Here is a 20,281-nt window from a genome sequence, read left to right as displayed (position 1 = left end):
TTGAGAATAGATGAAAAACACCTAGAAGTATAATTTTAAAGCAGTTGTGTCTTTAGTTTTCCTTCGAACATTAAAATCAACAGTTGATGACAATGGCCAGAGATATTTCTGCAAGTAGGTATCTGAATGTATACCTCTATTCCCTCAGGCAGTGTATTTTATATTCCTACCTATTTCTAGCCAGTTCTTAAAGTTAAGAAAATTAGGAGAAGATACTTTTCTTTTTATTAAAAATGAAAAGTCAGACATTTTCTCTTTAACTTTTATGCAATGTTATATAATGTAAAACATATATACAAACATAAAAGACAGTAAACCAACCTCTTGTATATCAGTAAGATAATTGACTCAAACATGCAGAGAGATATTTTAAGTCAGTTTAATGACTGCAAGTTATGAGAGGATTGGTAATTTATAACAATATTATATAATATATAATTCACTGAAAGGTCAAAAAGTAAGCGTTTATCAAAACCAGAATATTTTCTAATTTGATAAAACATTTTTCTTCCTAATTATCCCACTTAATTTCAAAGATTAGTAATCTGGGAATACAAGGAAAGAAAAAATATATTTTTTTCTCCTTAATACTTATTCAATCATTATTTTAGAATTTTCAGATAATAGAAAATTAGGTAGATTGATAGATAACCTACAAAGATCTAGGCACGTCTTTGTCTCCTCCTCTGCACCAATAATTAATTGGTGTGAATAGTTAATATAGCTTCTTACCTTTTCTTCTATCTTTATTTCTCTTCTGCCCAGAATTTCCTGAGTACATTTAAAGTGGGACAATGTCATATTTGAAAGCCTATAGAGAAGTGTGTATTTATTTTACAACATATTACTTTTAATCCCCAATTAAAAGAGAAGGCAGAATTTTCTCATTGTTTGAATCAGAACCATACTCTGAACTCACCTATCTTCTGAATGGCACCTCTTGGTCATGTAGGAATTGTTCTTTTATATTTTTTCTCTAACATTTGGTCAATAAATACAGAAGTGAATCCTATCATATGTAAAATAATAACAACACTGTCTGAACAACAGTAACAACAACAACAACAACAAAACTTCAAGAAATCTGTAGAGGGCCAGGAGATACTGTAATAATGAAAATTTTTAAAATTCCATGGAATCAAACAGTAACTAAAAGTTACTACCAACCTACCACCTGACATTGTGGAAATGATTGACCTTCAGTACAATTAATGTCTAAATTACTTTGGAGAGACATGCTCTGGATACTTATACTTTTACAAAAATCATAGGATATGATGCAAATAAATAATAAAGTCAAGAGTAACTTTAGTAACTTTAGTTACCCTTTAGTGCAGCCCATTTTGAAAAACAAAAGTCTTGAATGGTTCTCTTGCTCTTTTGGTCGGCCACACTCTCACTGTCCTTTATTCCCTATTTTCTGATCAGTATGGCCAGAGTTTTATCAGTTATATTGGTCTCTCAAAGAAACAGATTTAGTTTTTTTTAAATCTTACTTGTTTATATTTTATCAATTTCCAGTCTGATCTTTATTGTTTTATCTTATCTGTGATTTAACTTGATCTTCTTTTTATGTTTTTTTTTTTTAATTTAAACCTCAAGGCACTGATTTGAATCCTTTCTTCTCTTCTAATGAATACATTTGATGCTCAAGAATCCGCTGTATGTACACCTTTAATTTCCTTCCACAACTTTCAACATGTTGTGTACACTTTGCCATTCAGTTCAAAACATTTGTAATTTCCCTTTTATTATTTGTCCTATAGGTTATTTAGAATTGTGTTATTTAGTTTCCAAATATTATACATGGGGATTTTTCAAATACTATTCTGTCATAATTTCTAATTTGGTTCTAATGTTATCGAAAAGACACTTTTTGGATTTAGATCTTTTCAAATGTATTTGCTGTACAGTAGAACGGAAAGTGTAATCTGCTGGCTTGGTTGGAGTTTTGGTAACCATCAGTAGTTAGGGTCAATTGATAATGTTGATCTAGTCTTTTCTATCCTTTTTTAACTTCTTGTCTACTTGCTCAATAAGTTATTAAGAGGGGGCTGTTTACTCTCTAATGAAAGTATATAGATTTGTCTATTTTTCCTTGTAATTATAGCAGTTTCTGCTTCATGAGTTTGGAAGCTCTGTTATATGCATAGAAGTTTAGAATTATATCCTCTTGACTTCTTTTTTAATAAGAAGTGATCCTGTTTATCCTTGGTAATAGTCTTTGCTCTGAAACCTACTTTGACATCAGTAAAACTAACCACCTTTCTTTTAATTAGCATTTCCATGGCATATATTTTTCCTTCCTTTTAATCTTAACCTTAACCTAATTGTTTCTCAAGGACAGTATGTAGTTGGGTCTATTTCTTTTTTTGTATTAATTCTAACAGTCCCTGCCTTTGTATTGGAATGTTTACACAATTTATATTAAATATCTTATTGATTTAGTTGGATTTAAGTCTTGCTATTCTTCTATTTTTCTTATCTGTTTTTTGTTCCCTTTTTCTTCTATTTCTGCCTTATTTAGATTTCAGAGTATTTTTAATCCATCATTAATTTTCTATTTTGGCTCATTAATTATAGTTTATTGTTCTGTTATTTTAGCAGTTGATTTTCACAGTCATTTTTCAAGTGATATGATACTATTTCACATATTGAATAATAATACCCTTTTCTAGCCCTTGTGCTGTTGTCATTCGATTTTTTTATATCAAGTCATTAGTTTTTTAATTTCTTGGTAACAAATTACTACAGATTCAGTTGCTTGAAGCAATGCAACTTTATTATTTTCCAGTTTCTGTAAGTCAGAAATCCAAGTAGGCTCAGCTGGGATCTGCTCAGGGTATTAAAAAATATAATAATACTATAATTAGTTTTGCAATTTTTATAAAATCAAGGTGGTGGAAGGATTGTGTTCCTTGCTGCAGGCTCTTGGGAAGAAGCTCTTCTAAATATCATTTAGGTTGTCAGCAAAATTCACCCTCTTTCCACTGTGGGATGGAGGTTCTCTTTCCTTGCTGTCTATCACCTGGAGGGGCTGTGCTTAGCTTTCAGAGGCCTCCCCCTGGGTTCTTCCTCCAGTGCCAAAAACAGTGCCTTAAAGCCTTCTCAGACCTGGAATATTTCTGACTTCCCTTCTGCTGCATCTCCTGACTTCCTCTTCCAGCTGGAGTTCTCTTTTTTTTAGGGCTCATTGATTGAATAATACAGGATACTCTTCCATTTCAATGTCTAGGATCTTAATTATATCTGCAAAGTCCCTTTGCCCTGTAACTTAATGTATTCATAGATGGCTAAGCTTAGGGCACTGACATCTTTGCAGAGGAGGGGGCATTATTCTTCCTACCATATCTTCATACTATATGTTTCTTGTTGTTGCTGTTGTTGTTTTCTGCTTTAAATCATCATTTAGCTCTTAACATGGTTTAATTAATAAATAAAACAAGGCTTTTACATCTATCTACATATTTACCATTTCCACAGTGCTTTATTTACGTGTATCAAGATTTCCAACTGGTGTCAGTTCCCAAATGCCTGAATGACTTCTTTTAGCATTTCTTACAGTGAAGGTCTGCTGGGGATGATTAACTTCACCTACTGAATGTCTAAGAAAATGTTTATTTCACCTTCATATTTGAAATGAATGTTTGCTGGCTATAGAATTCTAAATTAACAATATTTTAAATTTCAGTAAATTAAAAATTCTGAGCCATTATTTTTGACCTGAGTGATTTCAGATGAAAAGTTTGTTCTCATTCTTATTTTGTGCTCTGTACATAAAGTGTACCACCCACTTAGTCCTTGCAGATTCTTGAATGTTCTTTATAACTTGTTTTAAGCAATTTGGATACAATATACCTAGGTGTAATTTTCTTCATTCTTGTACTTGGGTTTTCTTGACAAACTTGAGTTATACTTTTTACCAAATTTGGAAATGTTTTGGTCATTAGTTCTTCATATATTGTTTTTTTGTCCCACACTCCTGTGAGGCTCCAATTTCACATATTTGAGGCCACTTGAACTTATTCCATAGTTCCCAGATGTTCTGTTTTTTGTTTTTGGGGTTTTTTTTTAGTTTTTATTTTTTTCTTTCTGTATTACTTTTGGGATAGTTTCTATTGCTATATGTTCAAGTTCATTAATCTTTTCTTCTGCAGTGTTTAATCTACTGTTAGTCCTATCTCATGTACGTTTGATTTCAGACACTAGTTTTAATATGTACAAATTTATTTTTTAATTACCTTCTAAGTCTCTGACATGATCATTTTTTCTGTAGATTCTTGAACATATGGAATGCAGTTATAATAATTTGACATTTTTGTCTAATTCTATCATCTATGTCATTTCTGGGTCAGTTTTGGTTGACTATTTTTTCCTCCCTCATCATGTCTCATGTTTCCTGCTTCTTTGCATGTTTCCTGCATCTTTTCATGTGCTTATTTCTCATTTGTATATCCTCTTGAGTGAAATGTCTCTTCATATCCTTCCTATGTTCTAATTGGATTTTTTCACTGTTATAGTTCAAGAGTCCTTTATAAATTCTATAAATTCATTTTTGCCTTCCAAACAGCCTCTTTAGTGATGTTTCTGTTCATCTTTTGCACATTTTCTTACTGTTGAACTTAGATTATTTTATATATTTGAATACAATTCCTTGCTCAGATTTGTGATTTGTAGGTTCTTTTTCCCTACACTGTAGCTTATCTTTTCATTCTCTTAGTGTCATTCAGAAAGCAAGAAAAAATTTAATTTTGAAGTCCAATTATTAATCTTCTTTTATGGAACATTCTTTTGGTATCATGTCTAAGACGTCTACACCTAACCCCAATTTACAATGACTTTTTTCTCAAGTTTCTTCTAAACTTTGTATACTTTTATGTTTTAAATTTAAGTCTTTGATCCATTTGGGGTTCATTTTTTTATGCTTCAATGATTTTAATAAAGCACAGTCAGCCAGTGAGGCTGAGAATCCCCCTAAATGTTGCCTCCACAATCCACTCTAAAAAACTTTAGACCAATACGGGGCAGTTCAATAATTAAGATCAGCCTTTTGGCTTTTTTTGTCTTCCAGAGTGGTAGTTTCTTATCTTCCTCACATGCATATAATGGGCCACTTTGTAGAAAACTTAGCAGGACTCTTGTCTCACACATTATTATTATTTTTTAATTGGGGTATAGTTGCTTTACAATGTTGTGTTAGTTTCTGCTTTGCAACAAACTGAATCAGCTATATGTATGCATATATCCCCTCCCTCTGGCACCTCTCTCCCCCACCCATCCCACCCATCTAGGTCACCACAGAGCACTGAACTGAGCTCCCTCTGCTATGTAGCAGGTTCCCAGTAGCTATCTGTTGTACACTTGGCAGCGTATATATGTCAATCCCAGTCTCCCACTTCATCCCCCCGTTCCCCCCTCCCTGTGTCCACATGTCCGTTCTCTGTGTCTGTATTCCTGCCCTGAAAATTAGTTCATCTGTACTGTTTTTCTAGATTCCACATATATGTGTTAATATATGATTGGGGCTCATTTTTATATAAGAAGTGAGTTCTGTGCTTCAATTCACCTATTTGCATATAGATATCCAATTGTTGAAAAGCCATTGTTAGAAGACTATCCTGTCTCCATTGAATTGCCTTTGCACTTTGTAAAATAAAACTTTTAAAACATAGTTGGATTATAGGCATCTATTTCTGGACTCTTCCATTCCACTAATCTATGTGTCTATCCCTGTACCATTATCATACTGCCCTAATTACCATAAGTTTACATATACCTTAAAATCAAGTAGTATGATTTGCATGACTTTGCTCTTCTTCTACAAAAACCTTTTGCAAAATCTAGTTTCTTTGCATTCCATTTAAACTTTAGAACATGTCTGTCTACGAAACAATATACCGCTGAGATTTTCATTAGAATTCTATAGGGTCAATATCAGTTTTGGAAAATTTTATACTTTTTTTGTTGATTCTACAAATGCATGAACAAGGTATGTCTCTCCATTTATTAATGTATTTTGTTCTTTTGCTTCTTCATTTGACTTTTTGTAGTTTTCAGCATTCAGATCCCATGCATGAGTTTTGTTTGATTAGTATCTAAGCATTATATTTTTGAAACTATTGATATGTTTTTTTAAAAAAGAATTGGTTTCAGTTGTTTCTTGCAAGTATGTATATTGAAATATGATTTTTTTGTGTATTTTTCTTATATTCTGTGACTGTACTGCATACATTTTTTAGTTCTAGGAATATTTTTGTAGATTCTTGGATTTTCAATGAAAACAATAGTGCATCTGCAACTTGTATTAAAGTTATTTATTCTTTTCCAATTGTATGCTTTTTATTTTTATCTCTTACTTAGGACTGCATTTGCCTTCCAGTATGATGTTAAATAGGAGGGTTGAGTGAGGACTTCCTTACTTGTTCCCAATTTTAGAAAAGTATTCATTCTTTTACCTGAATGTTGCCTGTTAGCTGGAAATTTTTGGCAAGATATCTTTTATCAGGATAAAGAAGTCTTTTCCATTCATGGCTTGTGAAGGGTTTTTATCTTGAATGGATGTTGAATTTTGTCAAATGCTTTTTCAGCATCAATTCACATTATTGAATATTTTTTCTTCTTTAAACTGTTAATAAGTTGAATTATATTAATTGATTTTTCAGTATCATGCCAGTTTTACAATTCACAGAATAAACCCCACTTGACGGTGATGTATTTTTTTGTATGTGTATTGCAGAATTTTGTTTTCTAAAGTTTCATTGAATACATTTGTGCTTACCTAAATGAGTGATATTGGTTTGTGTAGTTTTCTTTTCCTGTACTATCTTTGGTTAAGTTATCCTTATAATGCTGGCCTCATAAAATGAGTCAAGAAATATTCCCTCCTCATGTTTTTTTAAAGAGATTGTGTAGAAATTGTATTATTTCTTTAACGTTTTGATAAAGTTCAGAGGATAAACAATCTGCTTCTATAGATTTTTTTTTCAGAAGGATTTTAACCACATATTACATTCTTTTAGTAGTTAAAGAACTATTTGAGTTACCTATTTCATCTTGAGTTAGTTTCACTAGTTTGTGATTTTCAAGGAAACGTCCCATTTCTTCAGCATTGTTGAATTTGTGTACATAGGCTTGTCTGTATTATTCATTTTTTAAAATTCTTTTACTGTATGTTGTATCTGTAGTGAAATACCTTCAATTCCTGATATTAGCAATCTGTGTTATCTCTCCTTTTATCCTGGTGAGTCTTGCTAGAGGTTTATTAATTGTATTGATCTTTGAAAGAATCTTCATTGGTTTCTTTGAATTCTCCCTTTTTTGTTTTCTGTTTTTTATTTTACTGATATCTGTTCTTATTTGTAGTATCCTTTTTTCCTTCTGTTTGATACGGATTTATTGTGCTGTTCTTCTTCTAGTTTCTTAGATTGGAAGTCACAAAGAGTGATTGTGAATTCATCTAATTCTTGTTTCCGTTCTGTCAGTGTTTGCTTCATATACTTTTTTGTGAGATGAATGCACATGTAAAGATTGGCATTTTACTTCCTTTGGAAAATTGGCTCTTTTATCATTATGAAGTATTCCCCTTTATATCATGTAATTTTATTTGCTCTGAAATCTACTTTGTTTGATATTAACATAGCTCCTCCAACTTTCTTTGGATTGGTGTTTGAACGATATATATTTGTCCATTCTTTTACTTTTAATCTACCTATATTATTATATTTTAAATAGCTTCCTTATAGAGAACATACAGTTGAGTTAATTACTTTATTCATTCTGATAGTATATACTTTTTAATTCATGAGATTAGACCATTTACATTTATCTTAGATCTGCAGTTTTTGTTTTGATTTGTTTTCAGTTTATTCTTTCTGTTTTCTATCCTTCTATTTCCCCTTCTCTGCCTTCTCCTGGGTTTTGTGAATATTTTTAGTGTTCTAATTTATTTTATCTATTATGTTTCTGTCTATACATTTTTCTGTTTTTTGTGATTGTGCCTGCTATTGTGAATATGATGTGCCTCTTTAACTTAGAGCTAATGTTTTACCACTATAATTGGATTGTAAAAATTGTAGCACCATACAGATCCTTATACTCCTCTCTTCTTTATGTCTTAGTAGTCTTCTATATTACATCCGAATTTACTGAAAACCTTGTAGGCAATGTTAAGCGTTTTTATTTCAATCATTAACTGTATTTCGAAGAACTCAAGGGGAGAATAGTCTATTATATATACCTAGATATTTAACATTTCTCCTGCTCTTTCTTCATCCCTGAAGTCTGATGTTTCCTCTGATAGAATTTCTCTTTGTACGAATTTCTCTTTTGCCTGAAGAGGCCCCTTTAGCAATTGTTTCAGATCAGGTTTACTGGCAGACATTGTATTACTCATCCTTTTATCTGAGAACTATAATGTCTTTACCTTCATTTGTGAAAGATATCTTTGCTGAACACAGAAGTTTATTTTGACAGATCTGTCTTTTTTGACACTTTAAAAATATCGTTTCACCTTCTTTTGGCCTCCATTTGTTTCTGATAAAAAATCCACAGTTATTTGAATTATTGTTGTACTATAAATAACACACTTTTGTGTTTGTATATCTTTAGTTTTTAGCAGTTTGATTATGCCATGCCTGCAGCATGAACGTCTTTGGACTTATCTGTTTGGGTTTCAAGGCTACAGCTGGTTTTGAATCTGTGTTTTCAAAATCTTGCCAATTTGGGAAGTTTTCAGACATTAGTTCTATAGATACATATACATAGGTATACATATACAAATGTAGATGCATACATTTTCTATGATGTTTATTTCTCCTTTCCTTCTTAGATTTGATGACATTTTGGTGTTGTCTCACAGGTTCCTGAAGCTCTGTTTCTTTTTTCTTTCTTTCTTTAATATTTTCTACTTCTGTTTTGAAGATTGGACAATTTTTATTGGTAATTCAGCAAGTTCAGAAACTCTTCCCTCTGTCATATCCATTTATCACACCCATGAATATCTTTGTTATTATAAATTTGGTTCTAATATTTATTCATTTATTCTTAATATACTGTGTGTCTTTATGGGAACTGTCTTTCCATTTATTCTGAGGTGGTTCACCCTTACCCTTTGGAAGATGTTTAAAATATTTACTTTAAAGTAGTTTTTAGATAATAAAGCATGTTTCAATATGTCACTGGCATTTAACACTAACATGAGATTTTCCTAGTTCTACATAGGCCAACATTTTTTAGATTATATCCTGGATTTTGAATATTATGAGATTCTGGGTTTTATTTCAGTTCTTTGGAGAATGTTGATATTTTTATTTTTGCAGGCGATCAATTGATTTAAATTCAGACCACTTACTGTGACCAGCCTTCTGTGGTTTGTGGATTCAAAATCAGTTTCATTTTCAAAACTTTTGCACTAATTTTCAGATCTGTCTCACATATGAACCAATGGCCATTCCAGGACCTGTGGGGTAGGATGTCTCTTAGTTCAGTTCTCAACGTCTTTGTGCTGTTTAAGATTATATCCACACATTGATAGCTCAGGGCTGAGCTCAAGATTTCATAAATAACTTGATGTGGTTCCTTTTCCAAGCTCTTCCTACTCTTTTTTCTTTTTTTTTTTTTTTTTTTTGGCGGTACGTGGGCCTCTCACTGTTGTGGCCTCTCCTGTTACAGAGTACAGGCTCCAGAAGCACAGGCTCAGTGGCCGTGGCTCACGGGCCTAGCCACTCCGTGGCATGTGGGATCTTCCCGGATCGGGGCACGAACCCGTGTGCATCGGCAGGCGGACTCTCAACCACTGCGCCACCAGGGAAGCCCTCTTCCTAGTCTTTTATCTCTCACCTACCTACCTATTTTTGAGACTTCATTTTTCAGTCCTATAATCAGAAAACTGGGGTTTATTTATCCCCTCTCTACCACCAGTGTGCCCTCATTCAGGGTCAGTGAGCCAGAGGAAAGAGAAAGATAAAAGCAGTAGATATATTTGCTTTGCCATCTTGGGACCATAACTTCTGATTAAAGAGGAAGATGGTCCTGTCTCAGACAGACACTTACAAGCTCCATCCCTGCTGCCATTGTCACTACCAGGAGACCTCTTTCCTGCTTGTTGAACCTGAACTAGAAGGCTTCTCTTGGACCTCTCTCAGGCCATGCTGATTCCCACTTCTGAGTTTTGGACTGCCTTCAGTCCAGGGATTCTGAAGAAAAAAAAAATTGTTCTCTGATAGATTGTCTCCTACTATTTCAAGTTCTGATATTTTTCAATTAGCAATATGCCTGCTACCATTTACATTTCAGAATCCTCAAACCGATTATCCATGCATGTTGTCTAAGTGTTACAGACAAATTGAGTGATAGAGACAAATGTAGAGGAGTTTCTCCAATTTACCCAGAGCTGGAACTCTGTAATATTATTTTTAATCTTATTGACATGTATGAGATCGGGGTTTTTTCCTCATTTTTTAACTCTAAAGAATTATTAAAGACATTAACAGGAATGGTGTACAGCAGCTCTTTTTTTTTTAACATTTTTATTAGGGTATAATTGCTTTACAATCGTGTGTTAGTTTCTGCTTTATAACAAAGTGAATCAGTTATACATATACATATGTTCCCATATCTCTTCCCTCTTGCATCTTCCTCCCTCCCACCCTCCCTACCCCACCCCTCCAGGCGGTCACAAAGCACAGAGCTGATATCCCTGTGCTATGCGGCTGCTTCCCACTAGCTATCTACCTTACGTTTTGTAGTGTATATATGTCCATGCCTCTCTCTCACTTTGTCACAGCTCACCCTTCCCCCTCCCCATATCCTCAAGTCCGTTCTCCAGTAGGTCTGTGTCTTTATTCCTTTCTTACCCCTAGGTTCTTCATGACATTTTTTTCTTAAATTCCATATATATGTGTTACCATACGGTATTTTTCTTTCTCTTTCTGACTTACTTCACTCTGTATGACAGACTCTAGGTCTATCCACCTCATTACAAATAGCTCAATTTCACTTCTTTTTATGGCTGAGTAATATTCCATTGTATATATGTGCCACATTGTCTTTATCCATTCATCCGATGATGGGCACTTAGGTTGTTTCCATCTCTGGGCTAGTGTAAATAGAGCTGCAGTGAACATTTTGGTACATGACTCTTTTTGAATTATGGTTTTCTCATGGTATATGCCCAGTAGTGAGATTGCTGGGTCATATGGTAGTTCTGTTTGTAGTTTTTTAAGGAACCTCCATACTGTTCTCCATAGTGGCTGTACCAATTCACATTCCCACCAGCAGTGCAGGAGTATTCCCTTGTTGTTGAAGGTTGTGCACCAGTCACTACCATCCATCCTCATAACTCTTTTCATCTTGCAAAACTGAAACTGTATACTCATTTAACAGTAACTCCCATTCACCTCTCCCTCCAGCCTCTAGCAACCACCATCCCACTTCCTGTATCTGTGTTTTTGACTACTCTAAGTGCACAATAAGTGGAATTATAGAGTATTTGTCTCTATGTGACCGATTTATTTCACTTAGCATAATGTCCTCAAGGTTCAATCATGTTGTAGATACACTACAACAAGTAGTTAGAATTTTCTTTTCTTTTTCGAGGCTGGATAGTTTTCCATTTTATGCATATACAAGATTTTGTTTATCCATTTATTAATCTATGGACATTTGTATTGCTTCCACTTTTTAAATAGTATGGATAATGCTGCCATGAACATGGATGAGCAAATATCTCTTTGAGGCCTTTTTCAAAATCCTTTTGAGTACATACCCATAAATGAAATGGCTGGATCACATGGCAATTGTATTTTTAATTTTTTGAGGAACCACCATACTGTTTTCCATTTTCCATTTTACCAATAATGCAAAAAGTTCCAATTTCTCCACATCCTCACTAACGCTTGCTATTGTATTTTATTTTTTTTAATAGTAGCCTTCCTATTAGATATGAGGTGGTATTTCACTGTAGCTTTGACTTGCAGTTCCCTAAGGGTGCTGTTGAGGATCTTTTCATGTGCTTATCTGCCATTTGTGCATCTGCTTTGGATAAATGTCTATTTAAGTCCTCTTGCTCATTTTTGAATTGGGTTATATATATTTTTTTGTTGCTGAATTTTAGGAGTTCATTATCTATTCTGGATGTTAACCCCTTATCAGATATACAATTTTTAAATATTTCCCACATTCTACATGTTGCCTTTTTACTCTCTTTTTTTTATTGTTGCCTACACCTTTGGTATCATATTGAAGAAAACATTGCGAAATCCAGTGTCATGAAGCTCTTGCCTTATATTTTTTCCTAAGAGTTTTATAGTTTGTAGGTCTGATTCTTTCTGAGTTAATTTTTGTATAGTGTCCTCTTATAATCCTTTTCTGTTCCTTTGGAATTGTTAACGTTTTGTTTCTGATTTTAATAATTTGAGTTTTACCTTTTTAAATCTTAATCCATCTAGCTAAAGTTTTGTCAATTCTGTTGATCATTTTAATAAACCAACTTATAGTTTCATTAATTTTGTCTATTATTTTCTAATCTCAATTTAAACAAAATTTGTTCTAATATTTATTATTAATTTTCTTCTGCTAGCTTGGGTTGTATTTATTCTTTTATTCTAGTTCTTTATGTTAAGATTAATTTTTGACATAACATATGGGCTTTCTGGGGAATGTCCTACATGCTCTTGAGAAAATGTGTTTACTCTCTTTTTTTGGATAGAGTATGCTGTATATTCGTGAGAACTAGTTGGTATATTGTGTTGTGTAAGTCCTCTATTTTCTTACTTATCTTCTGTCTGGTCATTCAATGCATTATCAAGACTGTATTGTTGAAGTCTCCAACTATTATTGTAGGACTATTTCTTCCTTCAGTTATGTCAGTTTTTGCTTCATGTATTTTGATGGTCTACTATTAGGAGCATAAATATTTACAATTGTTATATTTTCTTGCTATATTGAAGCATTTGTTAATATACAATGTTTTTTTCCTCTTATAAACTTTTTGATTCAAAGTCTATTCGTATAGTCACCCCTTCTCTTTTTTAGTTATTGTATCTTTATCTTTTCACTTTCAATCTATTTGTGTCTTCATTATTGACAGTGAATCTCTTATAGATAGGACATAATTTTGTCATGTGTTTTTAGCCATTGTGCCAATCTCTGTTTGTTTATTGAAAAATTTAATCTATTTCCATTTAAAGTAATTATTGATAAGGAATGACTTACTTCTGTCATTTTGCTGTTTTTCTAAATGTCTTATAGATTTTCTTGTCTCTCATTTCCTACATTACTATCTTCTTTTTGTTTAGTCAGTTTTTTGTAGTGGAACTTTAAAATTCTTTTCTCATTTCTTTTTGTGTATATTCTATACTTATTTTCTTTGTGGTTATTGGTGGTATTGCATTTAATGTCCTAAAGTTATAACACTCTATTTTAAATTTATACTAACTTAACTTCAATAAATATAAAAAACTCTGCTCCTTTAAAGCTTAACTCCATTCCTTTCGGTTGTTGATATCACAAAATTACATCTTTATGCATTTTGTGTCTCAAAACATGAACTTACAATTCTTTAAATTGCATTAGTCTCTTAAATTATGTAGAAAACAAAATCTGGAATTATAAGACATAGTTAAAATCATACTAATATCTTTTTAAAATATATATTAGTCTCAAATCATGTAGAAAAAAATGCAGTTACAAACTGTTGTTACAGTAGTACTAGCTTTTTTATTGCCCATGTATTTACCTTTATTGAGCTCTTTATTTCTTTATATGGCTTTGAATTACTCTCTAGTGTCCTTTTATTTCATCTTGTAGGACTCCCTTGAGCATTTCTTGCAGGGCAGGTCTAGTGGTAACAAACTCCTCCAGCTTTTACTTATCTGAAATGTCTTAATTTCTCCCTCACTGTTGAAAGACAGTTTTCCAGGATATAGGTTTCTTGGTTGACAGTTTTTTTTTTTTTTCCTTTTAGCACTTTCAATATATCCACCCACTGCCATCTGTCCTCCAAAGTTTTTGATGCAAAATCTGCTGATAATTACTGAGGATCCCTTGTATGTGATGAATCACTCTTCTCTTGCTGCTTTCCAAGATTTTCTCTTTGCCTTTGCCTTTTGAAAATTTCATTATAATGTGTCTTGGCCTGGTCCTCTTTGAATTCATCTTAGTTGTAGTTTGTTGAGCTTCTTGGATGTTTATATTCATAGCTAAACTTTTCAGCCATTATTTCTTCAAATATTCACTCTGTTCCTTTCTCTCTCACTTCCCTTCTGGGACTCCCACTGTGTGATTGTTGGTCCACGTGATTATGTCCCACTGGTCTTTTAGGCTGTATTCACTTTTCTTCAAGCTTTTGTTTTTCTGTTTCTCAGATTCAAGAATTTTCATTGCCTTATTTCGTATTCACTGATTCTTTCTTCTGCTTACTCAGATTTGCTTGTGAATCCCTCTAATGAATTTTTCATTTCAGTGATTTTAATTTTAAGATTCAGAATTTCTTTTTGGCTTTTTTTTAGGTTTTCTATATCTTTATAGGTATTTCCATTTTCTTCATATATTGTTTCCTTGAGTTTTTCCACTTCTTTCTTGAGTTCTTTGAGCATCTTTTAGACAGTTGTTTGAAAGTCTTTATCAAGCATATCTTCCCTCAGGTCTTTTTCAGGGACAGTTTCTATTGATTTAATTTTTCTTTTGAATGGGCCATACTTTCCTATTTCTTTGTATGCCTTGTGATATTTTTTTCTGAAAACTGGATATTTGAACATAATAAGTGCTTCCTATGGAAATCAGATTCTTTCTCAATCCCAGGGTTTACTGTTACTTGTTATTATTATTATTATTATTGAAGGCTGTCTCTATGCCAAAGATCAGCCTGAGATGTAAATTTAAAGTATCCTCAGGTATTTTCTAAGCCTACACCTTTCCCTGGACATGCATGGTCACTTTCTAATATGTCCGTTATATGCAGTTGTTTTTGAATGTCATAGTCTTTAATGTCTGCCTCCCAAAATGGTAAAAAGAGAAAAATGAAGGGGGTACTAAAAGAATGAGAGTTCATTAAATCCCCTGGATCTCACCATTGTGGGAGGTATAACAACAATGGCCACTACCTCTTCATCTGCACCTTTGTGATCAAAAGCATCAGTCAGTGATCAGTGCACAGATCGTTGATATCTGAATGACAAAGTCCTTTTTGCCTATCCTGGCTTTCTTTGTGCAACCTACTCTAGGAACACGTGCACAGCTTCCTGCCTCAGATGCGGAGGGGGATAGGTAGCTGCCAGTGTACCAACAGCTGAAACTGACCAGTATTAACAACAGCTTATATTCCATGTCTTTGCCTGGAAGTTGTAAGCATTCAATAGACTCCACAGTTTCAAGATAGTTACATTAGACAGATTCTGACAGTGCAGTTGCCATGTAGGTGTGGAGACAGATGCCTGGTACTTCCTACTCTGCTATCTTCCCCAAGTCCTCTCTTATGTGAATGTCTAAGTGTCATGCAGCCTTAAAAGTAAAAACAAGAAAAGGTAATTATGAAAAGGCTGAGTCTTAAGATGAGCAGTCCTCTGCCAGTTAAAGGATCTACATGTGAATATATTTGATGATATACATTTAGGACAGATCTGAATAGTCAATAAATTAGAAAAGAGTTGCTTTCCTGACAATGATAGAGTGGAGTTTGTTATCCCTATCCTGAATAAATTTGTAGAAATTACTGGTATTTGTTAATCAGAACCATACAAGTATTTCATGGTTAATACCGTATTCTTTATCTTTCAAAAAACATTTGAAGGAAAGTGGGTGGAGAAAAAGACTGCAAGACACAGAAGATACATAGACTAGCTGGATTCCACTGTTGATGAAGGGGGGTTAAGATATCAAGTTAGTGATGTCTTTGGTGCATAAGCAGCCAGTGAGGGGAATTATAACTTGAAGGTGAACCAAAGCTTCCATGTAAGTAAATTATGGAGCTACTTCTCTACGCATCCCCATGCTTCTTGAAGCTAAAATATAAAAACAGAAATTTTCAAAGGATTGACTACCTAACAGGTACAGAACATAAATCTTGGTAAAGCTATTAAAACTGGACATTGCAGATATAGTCAAATGCCAAAAGTATTTTTAAAAAGATAAAATAGAGTAGATGCTGGTCTTGTGAGGAAAAAATAATCAGATGAAATATAATTGTTACCTCTTTTAAAATTATTTAATCCAACTCAACAGTGAGTTCAGAAGCAATAAGGTAATATATGTAAAAATGCTGTACAGTCGAAACAGTAGCTAGCAAACTGCCTGAACATCTTAAGATCTGAACTAGTGAAAACCTCTGCAGATTTTGATGCTATTTTTCTTCAGAATAGTTCTAGAATTACTCTTCAAAGTACCTCAAAGTATCTAAACATGTAATATTAATATTTTTCTACTAATCTACACTACAAGTAAGAACACATATGTCATTAGCAGAGTTAACATACCATAAAACACAGAGATTAAGATTTGTTAATTCTTAGAGATTATCCAGCATCTACAGTTCACTTTATAGATAAGAAAATTATGATAAAGAATAAATAACTTGTTTAGATTAGTAACAATAACAGGACAAGAACTGGAGCATATGGCTCTCCGTTTGAAAATGTTTCTATCTACATGAATACTATAGAATACTATAGTCAAATTTCAATGACTTAAAATGCAGAGTTAACATCTGAAAAAGAAAAGTCCGTCCTACTGTAATACTAGTAATTATTATGTTACTTTACAGACAGCATGACATGTCATGCACCTTGTATCTAAATTCATAAAGGCAGAAACTTGATTAATTGTGCTTAATTACTAAGATACATATCAGTTCCTATCCCCACCATCAATTGTGATAATCAACATCAGTTTTGACCTGAATGCTATTGTAGAGATATTTAATTAAAATCACATTTCTAAATGCCTGTCTGGTCATATTGTTTAGGATATGTAAAATCAAATATATTAAATAATTATAGGAATATCATTTCATCATATTCAATTGAAAAATCATAAAAGTGTACATTAAATAAAAATTTATGCTTTACTTTGAAATTTTAGCTTCTGTTATGGATGTCATTGATTTGTTTATTGCAAACAGTGCATTTCAGTAACAGTTTCAACGTGTTCAAAATGTGCAACATATACAGTTTTTGCAATGTAATTAGTTAGAAATTGGGGAAGCTTAATTTTAAAATTGAATTGTTCATGAAAATCTATTTCATACTCTCTATGGATTAAGCAATTTCTCTTCATAAAATGTTGTATAGTTGTTTGAAGAAATTAAGTGTAGTTAATCAGAAAGAACATTATGGTTTGACACTTAATTTGAAAGCCCTGTCTTGAATGCTTGCTTATAGAAGTACATACACCGATGAGAACCTAAATAGGAAATCCATTTATGCTCCAAGTAGATCTCAGTATTTATGTAAGTCAGGGTGGTATTGTCTGTATTTATGTAAGAAATAGTTCATAAAAGTGTGTGTATATGTAAATATATATATATATATTTGCTAAAATGTCTAGTTTATTTTTAGTCTAGTTTAATAGATTAAAAATAGTAAAACAGAATTACAGTGAATTATCTAATTATTGTACATTAGAAGGCAGATCAGTGATTTTAGTCATTTTACTATGCAACCAAGTCAGTCCTCTTGATATAAGTGCAGAAGTTGTAAAGCTTAGCTTTAAAAGAAAAAAAAAAAACAGTAAAAATGTCCCAGTGGTGTTGGTAAAATGTTTTTCATCTCTATTTAATCTACATTCATCTGTTTTTCAGTGCCGCCAGCAATCACAATGCCTCAGAAATCCTTTAATGCCACAGCAGAGAGAGGAGAGGAGATGACATTTTCCTGCAGAGCCTCTGGCTCTCCTGAGCCCACCATTTCCTGGTACAGGTAGGTTATGCACCCACATCCCTTTGGCTTGTGTCCGTAGTCAGGCTTCCGGAAAAATATTTACAGTCTTATCATTCTGTCCAGAATGGAAACATTGTTTTTGAATTTCAGTTGAAAATGATTTTTGTTTTCAGTTAAGTTGGTTAAATTAACTTGTTAAAGAAAGCAACAGAATGATTTAACACAAGTCAAAGGCTGTGCTCATAGCCCTGGTCATTTTATCTAAAAGGCATGTTTCTGGCCAAAATGGGCCCAGGAGCCCTGTGACAAATTCATCCATTTTATTGTTCCTACTAGAGAGTACCCACAAGTGGGAATTCTAGTATGAATGGCACCACTGTTGTATGTGTACATAATTATATTTTATTAAATATAATTGTATATTTTATTTGTGTACTGTGTTATTACAGAAAAAGCTAGTTGTGTAGAGTTAAATTTCAATAAATTTAATGTTATGTAACAAAATGTTCAAATGAATAAATCCTCTATTCTAAATCTATTGTTTTACAGTTCACTTTTATATTTTTTTTGAATTTTAAATGCTATTTGATTTCTATTAACATCAAACAGATAACAAAATATTCCACTCTTTTAGGTTGTGTCTCACACTGTTAAAAGGGAGACAATTAAAGTTTAAAAATGGACAGTTTTTAAATATGTATTAGTTATTAATTGAGGTTACTACTCAAGCAAATCTGTAAATATTTATAGAATCACTTCTATACTTCATAAATCATATACTATAAGAATAGTCACAAGAAAACAATTAGAAATTTATATTCAAATTGGCAAAAGTGTCCATAATAAGGATTAGGTTTTAAAAAAATATTTTAAGGAGAATAATTGAAATTCAAAACTACTTTTTATTACTTTCTGAACATTTACTGATACTATCTTCAAGTTTCAAACCTTTATTGCTTTAACATAGCAGGTATCAATAAACAAGATATTTCTTCAGACAGGTGTTTCTAGAAGTTCTTTGCAGACAATAATTCCTTTCTGACTCACTGTTGGTATTTTTAAAGGGATTACACATCAAGCATTAACACATTCACCCCAGATAATTATCATGTATCTCAGAGACTTCTGGTTTCTAGTGTGTATCCTTAACAGTCAATATTAGATCTAATCACAGCAAGGAAAAGCTCCTGGATCATTCATTACAATGAACAAATATTGGTCTAGAGTCTTATCCTCATCATTTTATCTTTCTGGAGAGACTGACTTTCAGTTTAGACTATTTTCTTAAAGTTTAACGTTTGTTTAAAATTCTCATATGTAAGTGGAAATATAATTATCATACAGACTAGAATAAATCAGATTCAGAGGCTAATATAATTGAATAATTTAAATTCCTGATTTTGCACCTCCATTTTTTCACATGGCATTAGCCTCATCGTTTGGATGGAATAAAATAATAATTATCCTAGTAGCTGGATATATAATATATAATGCGAGAATGGGAGTATGTGATAGTGTTCTTAACAGAGGTAAAATTGGTATCAGAGGGAAGTTTTCATTGTGACATATTTATCTGTAGATATAGACATGTTATCTTTGTGAAAAAAATTCCAAAAAGTATTAGGGCAGCAGTGCAGAGAGAAAAATCCAGACACTACCCATTGCATAGGGATAATATTTCCAAGAGGTATGAGTGAAACCAGTAAAGAAGGTAGTTGAAGACCAAATATTGAGGAAAAATAAGAAATTTTCACAAAGAGAACCAGGAAACCAAAGTGGGAGTAAAAGCAGAAACTCTTAATATCACTTTCTTCATTTCCATTCAAATGTTTCTTCTACTTCTGTTGAGAATACCATATGGATTTTTATTGTTAGCCCTTTAAATTGGTGAATTCCATTGATTTTCAAATGCTAAAACAACCTTGAGTTCCTTGGAATGAACTCACTTGTAATGTCTAATCTGATTTTAATCCCACCAGAGTATTTTTCTTCATTCTATTGTTTATGTCTATAAGTTTGATGGAGGCCTTTTTTCCTCTTCCATTTCTCTCTTACCATGCCCATATTTTAATTACTTTAACATATAGAATATATTTTAATAGCTATTTTAATAGCTCAGATCATGGATTTTTTTTCCCACAAAAATTCCCAGAGTATTCTAGCCATCATCTTTTCCATTCTCTTCTATTATAATAGATCCCCTACCCCACCCCTCCCAACACACATACAAAGTTATGAATAAATGCATTAATGGGATCTATATTACCCTCTATTACTATCAATCAGACTATGAATTCTTCATGATAGGTGACCCTGTCTCACTCATTTGCTATACTTCAGACCTTTAGCACAATATTTCACATGAAGTACAGAAATAATCTCTTTATCGTAAAGAACACTAGAACTTAGTT

At 32.7% G+C, this 20,281-nt stretch overlaps 1 protein-coding gene across 3 annotated transcripts in view; it reads left to right on the top strand.

Moving 5' to 3' along the window:
* The window catches only part of NCAM2 (neural cell adhesion molecule 2), a 491,601-nt gene that overhangs the window by 302,131 nt on the left and 169,189 nt on the right, over nucleotides 1–20,281 (top strand). For all 3 annotated transcript variants that reach the window (XM_029214785.1, XM_029214787.1, XM_029214786.1), the window contains one exon: nucleotides 17,792–17,909. In XM_029214785.1, coding sequence (XP_029070618.1) covers nucleotides 17,792–17,909 — 118 coding nt within the window. The remainder of the gene's footprint in view (nucleotides 1–17,791; nucleotides 17,910–20,281) is intronic.

Source organism: Monodon monoceros, unplaced genomic scaffold (assembly GCF_005190385.1).
Source record: "Monodon monoceros isolate NGI ecotype Baffin Bay Population unplaced genomic scaffold, NGI_Narwhal_1 Super_Scaffold_11, whole genome shotgun sequence".
Taxonomy (NCBI): domain Eukaryota; kingdom Metazoa; phylum Chordata; class Mammalia; order Artiodactyla; family Monodontidae; genus Monodon; species Monodon monoceros.
This window is presented reverse-complemented; position numbering and strand designations above follow the sequence as displayed.